Source organism: Protobothrops mucrosquamatus, unplaced genomic scaffold, assembly GCF_001527695.2.
Source record: "Protobothrops mucrosquamatus isolate PMUCROS unplaced genomic scaffold, P.Mucros_1.0 scaffold104, whole genome shotgun sequence".
NCBI classification, from domain to species: Eukaryota; Metazoa; Chordata; class Lepidosauria; order Squamata; family Viperidae; genus Protobothrops; species Protobothrops mucrosquamatus.
In genome coordinates this window covers 386,996-397,241 of record NW_015386477.1, presented here as the reverse complement: position 1 = coordinate 397,241, position 10,246 = coordinate 386,996, and the positions used below count along the sequence as shown (strand labels likewise).

General features: G+C 36.8%; 1 protein-coding gene across 1 annotated transcript in view; it reads left to right on the top strand.

Annotated features, from left to right (window-relative positions):
- The first annotated feature begins 790 nt into the window (after window positions 1-790).
- The window catches only part of TDRP (testis development related protein), a 30,112-nt gene continuing 20,656 nt past the window's right edge, over window positions 791-10,246 (top strand). The window contains exon 1 of the mRNA XM_015812657.1: window positions 791-934. Coding sequence (XP_015668143.1) covers window positions 818-934 — 117 coding nt within the window. The 5' untranslated portion in view covers window positions 791-817. The remainder of the gene's footprint in view (window positions 935-10,246) is intronic.

The window sequence follows — 10,246 nt, the reverse complement described above, 5'->3', positions numbered from 1 at the left end:
GCTCGCAGGCTCTACGCTGCGGTGGCGGCTCTGACGACGACGCGGAACGGTCCCAGGTGAGGGGGCGGGAAGGGTCGGGGTGGGTGGACGGGGGGGGGCAGTCTGACACCCCTACCAGGCCGCGGCGGCAGCAGTAGCGACTCCCCCCTTCCCGCGAGGAGCGTCTCTGGAGGGGGGGTGGCGGTGGTGGTAGAGCGACGGCTTATCGCCGTCTCCGCTTTAGCAGACAAAATTAGGGAGGGGGCGGGAAGGGGGTGGGTTCCTTGTCCCCCCCCCAGCGCTGAGCCTTAAGGTCGGGCGACTGCCCTCTTTACCGCTTCGCATACTTTGTGGCGTCTCCCGCCCGCCCCTTTCTCTGCAAAGATGCCTCTGAGCACGTACAGATTGCATCCACCCCTTTTCCGCGACTGAGTCAGCGGGACCCATATATTTGACCCTCGGGAGAGCAATGGGGTTATGCTCGGAGGGTGAAGGGAAGAAACCCGCTCTGTAGGACAAACCCAGCAGACAAGGCGCTAGGTCTCTGTGTGTATGTGCGCGCAGTCGGTTGCGCGTTTCACTTTTTTCTCGTGCTTTTTTTTTTTTTTCCCCCCCCCCCCCCCCCCGACAGTGGCTTTTCTGGAAGTCTGCCCGCACATCTTAGGATCGACCCGTTTAGCTGTTTCTCCAGAAAGCTTAATATCTGTAGGCTGGTTGGCTGAATAGCAAAGTCATTGCCATTTCACCTGGTTCTTTCTCAAACTTTCTCAGGCATAAATAAAGGACCAGGCCAGTTTTTACCTCCTCCCCCTTCCTCTTCCTCTGGCCTCCACTCATAATGTGGAAGCTCAACAAGAGCGGTAAAGTTCTCCTGGATGATTCACCAGAGGAAGAAGACAGCCATCAGCAGGAAACGCCATCTCCACCATCTCCAGCAGGCACCTTTTCGGCTCAGGTAAAAGTCAACAGAGTGCTGACTCTGTGGATCATAGTATCTTTAATACTGTAGTTCTGCCCTGGTGGTTCTGTCACCTTTTGTTCTTGTTCACAGAACATAACTTTGTCTGCTTTTTCTCCCTTTGGCCTTTACCCAGGCCAGCATCTTGGTGTTTTCTTTTTTTCTTTTTAATAACTCTGATCTGGCATTATGAATAATCACTTTCTGTTCTCCTTGGATGCCTTAATAGTGAGTCTCGTGGCAAGAAGGAACTGGTATGTGCTGCTGTTTATCCTCTGAAAAGCTATTTTCAATCTTTCCCTAAAAATGCCCCGCTCAGCAGGGTTAAACCTCTGCTGCATGCTTAAAAGAACTTTTGTCTGTGCTTTTGAATTTAGGTGTCCAATTATATTTTTAATTAAATACAATAAGTAAAATTACATTTCATATCAGTTAAACGTAACAAAATAAGGAGCACTGAAAGAGTGCATTGTTGACATTCTCACAGTTATATTCAAAACAAGGAGTCATAAAACTTGAGGTAGAATTTTGTTGCACTTGTGCATGCTAACTTATGTTCAGATATATGAAAATACTTTTTATAACTCTTAGAATCTACATAAACTGCATTTTAGTAGCACTTGAAGACATGTTTTGAACACATTTTGAACTTGTTCTTTAATTGTTTACTTTAAAAATTCTGCAAATAGTTTGTGTTAAGATTTAATTAAAAGGATATAAGATTTTTATATTATTTTTTCTCCACCTTTTCTCAATTTTTATTAGTTTATCAAAATGTAAAATACAGAAATACAAAGACAAATGAAAAATGGGAAAATAGGGGAGGAAAAGGGGAAGAGGAAAAAGTGTAGGAGAAAAGGAAAAGAAAAAGCATTGATTTCCTACTCTTTTTGGCACAATAGAATAAGGTAATAATATACAACCTCAGCTTTTTACTATATAGTATAATAATATATACTAGCAATTTTCATAACAACAACTAATCAGCAAAAGCCAAAATCAAAGTTTTACTTTTTTCCCGCCTCAATCACAAAGTCCAAAAGCGGTTTCCAAATAGAAACAAAATTAATTGTATTCTTTTCTTTAATCAAAGCAAATCAATTTAGCTATCTCTGCTAATTCCATCTACTTTTGCAGCCATTTGTCCACTGTAAATTAAAGTACCCTTCCATTTTTGTGCATAGAATATTCTTGCTGCTATCAGCATATATAACATCAAAGTTTTTTTTCAAGTTCTTTATTCATTATGCCCAAAAGAAAAGTCTCTGATTTTATCTTTACATTCACTTTAAGAATTTTCTGTATTAAGATGTGATCCTCCCCTACTCCAGTATTTCTTTGCTTTATCATAAGTCCACTAATTTTTCACCACTTTTTCAGAAGTGAATGGTGTGGAGAAATGAAATAAACATTATCATGGATGCTTGAATTTTAAGATCTAAATTATATGCACTTTAAAACAGATATCCTAAACTTCCAAACAGATATCCTAAACTTCCAAAATTATTTTTCTTATTACAGAATACTAATAACATGATCCTATGCACTTTATATTGAAATAAGTTCCATAATGTTTAGTGAATGTTTAGGATTGTAAATATAGATATGCAATTATAGGTCCTTAAAACTACGTATGATGCCTAATCTGCTCAGAGGTGTGTATCATTATTTCAGAGGGGTTTACTCTCAGATTCATATGTGGAATATTGCAGCTTTATATTCATTTATCTCAAAGTTGCTCCTTTGAACTTGATGGCAGTTACAATAATGGAACTTTAAAAACATGTCTGTATTCAGGATTGCACTGGGGTTCTGCTAAAATTATATTTTAAAAGATAATAGGTTTGTTTATGAAAAGGGAATATTGTAACAACTTTTATAAACTAAAATATAAGTTGCTTGAGCTTAAGTAGTTTATTAATTTAAACATAAAATTAAATGAATTAAATGTTACTTGAAATATCTAAAAGAGATTAATTTCTGATGAAAATAGAGAAATGTAAAAATATATTGTCAAGCAATTATGCAGAACATTTAGTGTTTTAAAATTATAACATTATTTATTGCCACATTAAAAATTCATAAATAAATATAATACATTTGCAGTTGGTAAATAATATACCTGTTTAAATTACAATAGATGTAAGTTCTCAGATTTTCTATAGTTCTATAGTTAGACCCTATTCAGTGCAAGCAACATATTGTCCCAAATCACTGTTTTATTAGTAAGAAATAAGCTCCTCTTATTTTGCAAAAAGTAGTCCTTTTGTTACCTTCTTAGCACTTTTGATGATGTAATTGATGTCCTGCTCATTTGGCCATGTGCTTTACCTAAGTGCAGATATTATTAACCCTGCATTCTGAGCAAGAGAAGTGCTTGTTTTCCTTACTTAAATGAAGACTAGGAAACAGCAGTGGAAAACTGGAAGAGACCTTACAGCACCTCTTTGAGTCACCTGTACCATTTTATATTCCATCCTAACAGACCCAGTAATGAGATGTAATTTATTCACTTTAAGTTGGTCATAACTTTATTAAATATAGCAGCTTTGCCTGAAACAATAGTTCAAGCTTTTAAAAAATTGGGAATGTTCAACTTTTGCTTTAATTTGCAACAAATAGCTTGTTTGTTTTTCCTACCTGTACTCTCCCTACCATAAAGAGCTAGCTGTTGTACTATATAGTATTGTCTCTCTATCCACACTCAAAACATTTTAGCAACATGTTACATAATTTTCTGAGAGATGTAAGATATTAGCTCTATATTATTGTGACAAGGGAATAGTCTGTTTCTGAATGTTAATGTAATGCCTTCCCTATTTAGGGATAGTTACAGGCTATGAGCTCTGATATGTGACTATCCTGTATTAATTTGTGCTTTAAATGCTACCTGTAACTTAAAGTGTTTGCTTTCCGGTTTCATGAATTCCTAAGCACTCTAAAACATTAAAAAAGCACCTACAGGTAGACATAAAGTCTCCTTTGAGCCAAGCTTGACTTGTATTGACTTCATGAATATATCTCTGTAGTTTTCTTTCAACAATATTTTATTTATTTATTTATTTATTTATTTATTAATTGCATTTATATCCCGCCCTTCTCCTTACGGACTCAGGGCGGCTGACAATTGAATAAAATACTAACATATATACATACTTAATTAAAATTTGATTAAAACGAAATATTTAAATATGTCCAATTTAAAAGTAATTAAAACCCCCTTTAAAATCCCTCAGGCCANAGCCGGCACTGTCTGGCTGACGGCACCCTGAGGAGACCCACTCTGTGAGAGCGTACAGGTCGGTGGGGGGTAATCTGTGGCAGGAGGCGGTCTCGAAGGTAACCAGGTCCGATGCCATGGAGCGCTTTAAAGATAATAATCAGCACCTTGAAGCGCACCCGGAAGGCCACCGGCAGCCAATGCAGCTCGCGCAAAAGCGAGCTGCATTGGATTATCCATCTAAAAAGGATTATCCATATGGATTATCCATCTAAAAAGGATACCCAGTTTAACTGAATTGCATGGTTTTCCTCCCAAATTTGATAGCCACTGACTCCTTTCTTTCCTGGTTGGTCTTTTATTCCATCTGTTGGTCATGTGCTTTTAGGAGGGTTTTGGTACTTTTTGTATAGGCAGTGATTATAGCACCTCAGAAAGCTCAGCTTTCCTCCTGAGGAAATTCAGGACAGCCAAAGAACAGGTGAATGTTTGGTCACTAAACACTTGAAGCATTCATGTTTGACCAGCCTGATGATTTATATATTTTAGCTGTAATTGAGTTTCTTCAGGATAAGTGGCTGTAATTTAATGCTGGCTACATACAGTATATAATATTGCATTTGAGTAATAGAGGATCAAGGAGCCTAAAGACTGCTTTGGTCTATCAAGGCCATAAGTACTCTTATAAAAGTAATAGAGTTGGTAAGGAAATTTGTTCAATTTTACTAGTTTCCTAAAGCTATATTTTTTTATATTTTCTGTCCAGATATTTCTGTCACATATAAACTCTGATAGTGACATACTTTCAGTGTCTGAAGGATTAAAGGGTAGGATCAAGTGCCCTACTGACCCTACAGTTAGACAGGAAATTAACCCTGATTTTAATGAAAGGAGGTACCACTAACATTGTAGCAGTCTTGTTCCCGCTATTCCAGGGGTCCTCAACCTTGGCAACTTTAAGACTTGTGGACTTTAAGACTTGTGGACTTTGCTGGCTGAGGAATTCTGGGAGTTGAAGTCCACAAGTCTTAAAGTTGCCAAGGTTGAGGACCCCTGCGCTATACTCACTTATTGTCCTTATTTAATATGGATTTGGCAGCCCTGGAGTACTGTATTAAAGGCATGGATTTTTTTCTGTATTGTTTGCTTGCTGATCCCAATATGCCTGGTTTGAATAGCTATGCAATTTAATAAGATATTTTCTTTCACCTACTAATAACAAACAAGCCTTTTTTCTACTTTTCCAACTGTACATTTTCTTTAAATATATCTGATTTTTCATTTGTTTGTTCAGAACACTTACATGTGGGCCAATTTCTTGTAGTTATTCAGCATGTTTATCAAATTTATTTCAGTAATTCTTCTTTCTACTTTTTATTAAACCTTATCTTTTTTACTATCTTCCTTGATGCATTTAAATCATATTATAATTTAATTGTCTTTGTTTTAGGATTCTTTATGAGAGGAGGTCATATACTTCAAGATTCTTGTCCTTATTTTAGTTTAAGTCTTGCTTCTTTTTGGAACTATTTCTTCTTTCCTCTAATAAAGTTCATTAGATATCTCTCATGTTGTTGTTGTTGTTGTTAGTTGCGAAGTCGTCTCCGACCCATCGCGACCCCATGGACAACTTTCCTACAGACCTTCCTGTCCTCTACCATCTTCTGGAGTCCATTTAAGCTCATGCCTACTGCTTCAGTGACGCCATCCAGCCACCTCATTCTCTGTCGTCCCCTTCTTCTATTTCCCTCAATCTTTCCCAGCATTAGGCTCTTCTCCAGTGAGTCCTTCTCATTAGGTCTCTCATCTTAAACTTTCTTAATATGAAGATTGGGGTTTATCCCATTTTAAGCCACTTTTCCCCTTGTAATGGCTAAGGTTTAACTTTTCTCATGTGAGATGACTTTATGAACTCTTCTGTAATATTCTTTGGAAAAAAAAGCAGGGCCATTTTAATAATTTGGAGACACATGTTTTGTGTGCAGTCCTGCATTTTGTAAGCTTTTCCTTCAAAGGATTTGCACAGTCACAGTATATAAAATTAGAATCCGGCTGCATAGTTGCATGCACAGCTGCAGTAATCCAATAGAAATATAGCAGAATCTTTCATATTCTTGTATGCACTGGAATGAAGAATTACAGGATTGCTGTCTATCCTTTTCTCATATTGCACATAACAATGTTAACTCAGCAAGATCGTAGCTATTTTATTTGTGTTTGGTTCAGAGCAGGGGTAGGCAACCTTGGCTCTTTTATGATTCGTGGACTTCAACTTCCAGAATTCCTGAGCCAGCGTGGCTGGCTCAGGAATTCTGGGTCTTGAAGTCCACGAGTCATAAAAGAGCCAAGGTTGCCTACCGCTGGTTCAGAGTTTCTTGTTAGTGAATCCTGTCTATAGAATACTACATATATACCATATTTGTTGCTAAGCTTACAAAATTATAAAACATTGAGATACCTCTCTCCCCCATTGCAGCCTGTATAAGTTGTCAGTGATCTGTCAAACATGAATAATTGCACTGACAGGATTTTCTTTTAAAAAAACCCTCAGTCTTATAAGTAACATTATAAGTATAATTAAAAGTATAAAAAAGTATAATTCTAAGGCTGGGCTGCTATCTGTAAATTAATAAAAGAGAAAAGTGAAGTAGGCTGAAATATTCTTTTGTATTATCTTTTGGATAGTTTTTTTTTAAATCTTGTATTATATTGCATTTAGGTAGTCAACATAAAGAGAAACATTTCATGTTATTGACTTAAGATTATTGTAAAATGATTTAAAGAATTTTGTAAAATGGCAATAGCAAGAGTGCATAGACTTATATACCACTCCATAGTGCTTTACAGCAATCTCTGAGCTGTTTACAGTGTCAGCTTGTTGCCCCCAACAATCTGGGTCTTTGTTTTACTTACCTTGGAAGGATGGGAGGCTGAGTCAACCTTGAGCCAGTCAGGATCGAACTCCTAGCTGTGGGCAGAGTTAGCTTGCAATACTGCATTCTAACCTCTGTGCCACCACTGCACCACCATGGCTCCTAAAATGATTACGCTTAATTTGCATTAATTGAAGAAACTTGACTACATACACTGAGAGAAGTAGATAATACTTTTTGATGGATTTTAGTAAAGAATATCAAATGAGAAGAATGAAGCCAATTTTATAGAATATAAATATACACTTAAATAATTGATATAAATTGGGAAATAAACTTTTGGAACAAAATAGAAATAAACTGAAAATTGGATTATATAGGCATGTTTATGTTTGGATTATTCATTTCAGCGATAGTACCTGTGCAAAAAATTAAAGTTTAGCTCTCCTCTCCTAGGAGTGTGTCCATGGTTCCAGTTCTACTTAGTTTCCTTCAGCTTCATCTCCCATCTTTTGAATTAAAAATCAATAATGTCTGAAAGTAGCTAAATATCTATAATACTTAAATAGATTATTTAAAAAATAGATTAAGAACTGATGAGTCGGAAGGTACTTTGCTATTTCAGGATACTTTCCTATCTTGGTGGCATTAGTGTATGTTATCTAGTATACTATTAAAAAGAATGGAATTCTGTCAGCGCACAATTTAATACCTATAAAAAGGAAGAAATGAGGGGTTGAGAAAATGCACCAAACAAAAAAGATGCTATGTAATCCTCCGTGGAAAAAAGATAAACTACCTGGGAGGGGATTGCTTTTTTGCTTTGTGTATACTTGTATTTTTGCCATACTATATAGTACTTTGTAATTTAGAATCAAAAACATCATTGAATTCATTTTGAAACAGTCTATGTATTTAGACTATTTCGAATCTAAAATGCTACTCAGATTCTTCATCAGAAATAATTAATTATGGAAATCTGGATTTATATACTGATCTTGCATTACATCTAAATTCTTCCTTGCCCTTTAGGCATGCAGTCTGAGATATTTTACACCCTTTTGAAGCTATGCATGAACTAGTTTTTGCTCACCTTGTTGTTCTTGCTCAAAGAAATAGATCTTTGTATGCAGGATCAGACTTTTCTGATTTTTGTGCTGTAGCAATGAGCCACTGCTGAGATTTTCCAGCAGTTTCCATCTGGAAAGAAAATCTTTTAAATGTTTTTAAAAGACTGGAAATAATGTTTTTCTGTATTCATAGTGTAAAGTCAGAGTGTCAGTTGCATGCAAGAAGCCTTCTAGCAGAAGGCAAGAGATGATTTAGTTGTCACTTGTTGCCATAAATTGCTATCCAGAGGCATCCTTTTATGAAGAATAAATCTCTTAAGTGATTGTTCTTATTTTCTGCTTGGAGAATATATGTTTTTTTCAGCACAAATATTTGTAAGTTGAAATTTTGTGACATTTGCAGATTTGTTTAACCCAAATCTTTCTTCCTGGGCCTTTTTTTAAAAAAATCTCCCTCATAATGATTTCCAAACAAATTGAACAAACATGGTTAAAAGATGAGTTACAGGAGAGAGAACGAGAGAGCGAAGAAGCAGATTTAATTTTGACTAAACAACTCATGCCCCGTTGGGACATCATTTCTAAAATATTTTCTTACCTGAACAGAGAAACAGAATGACCAAGGGTGGGCAAAAAAGCACTGGTAGAAATTTTCAACTTCCTGCCAGTTTCCTTGTGGAAAGCTAGTAGGTATTATCAAAAACCTACCTACCTACCTTCCTTCCTCCCTCCCTGCCAGCCAAGAAATTCTTAAATGACAGCAATTAATTCTTTTTTAGAATGATAGAAAATGCAGAAGACATATAAATTATATACATGAATGGGAAATGTGTGTGCCTTTGTTTAAGAAGTCCAATTATTACCTCAAACAGATTCAATCAATGTAGCAGACTTCAGTTTTGACAGTCTTGAGTTTGTAGGATTGTGTGAAATAATTTGCACTTTCCTACCACAAAATAAACAATAAAATGAATGATTATTATTTAATATAAATGAAAGAGATGAAACGGCTTAAAATTTAATCTCTATAGAAAAAAGAGCTGTGCTCTGGTTTAATTAATCCCTTGAATACTTGTACATTTGAAGAATATTCTAGAAAAGAATATTTGTACATTCCTCTAGAAATATTGAACACACTGGCACAGTTACTGCCAAAGTTTGAAAGCTTGTTACCAAGGTACAGCAAAGACAAACTGAACTTCAGGAATGCTGAGATAAGAGTCTTATCCTTTGAATAAAGATGTGAAAGAAATACAGTAGTTTGACCAGAGAGCATAACATTAGGTTACTAGCTTAAATTAGTCCATTAAAATATGCAACGTGGGTGTTTAGTTATATGCATGGCCTTTGAAAATTACAAGGGAAGTATGAATACATACATATAAAATTTTGCTTTGTCTGCTGAAACGAATGAAATGAATTGTTTCAATTAAAGAAAGTTCCTTTGAATATATAAATCTTTTGATTTAAAGTTGGGGATATTTGTAAATTTGCAAACTTCTCTGTAAGAAGCACTCCAGATTTCATTATGGTTAATTTTTGTTGTTGTTGCTATTTAATTTTACTTGCTATTTCGGTTGCATAGTTCAGGGGTTCCCAACCTGTGGGCCGTGGCCCACTACCGGGCTGTGGCTTGCTGGCCACCAGGCCGCAGGAAAGGCTGGCCAGTGCATGCACAATCACCCCCACTTGCGCCAGCGCCACGCAGCGAAAAAGGGGGCACGCTAGTGCCCACAGGACAAAAACAGGATGGTGCTAGTGAGTGTCATGCAGGGGCTAGCACCGTCCCATTTGTGTCGCCATGCTCGTGGCTCCTCCCTTTCCCTCCAGTCCACCAACTGAGAAAGGTTGGAGACCTCTGGCATAGTTGATTGTTCACAGTGAGAACTATGAGTGTGAGCTGGAACTTGACTTGAATGGGAAGAAGAATGGCCAGGTTCTTCTTTTGGCATATTACATTAGCCACTTCATATATTTATGTGGCTTACCTCAAAAATTGATAGAAAACAAAACCTATTGAATGCCATTTCCTGCAGAGCTTTGTTTTTATTAGAACGCTCACTCGATGAAGCAGGCATAGCTTGTCAAGCAGGCTTAACCTGAGTAACTTAATTTATGAGACTAATGACAACTATTCTGGGGGAAG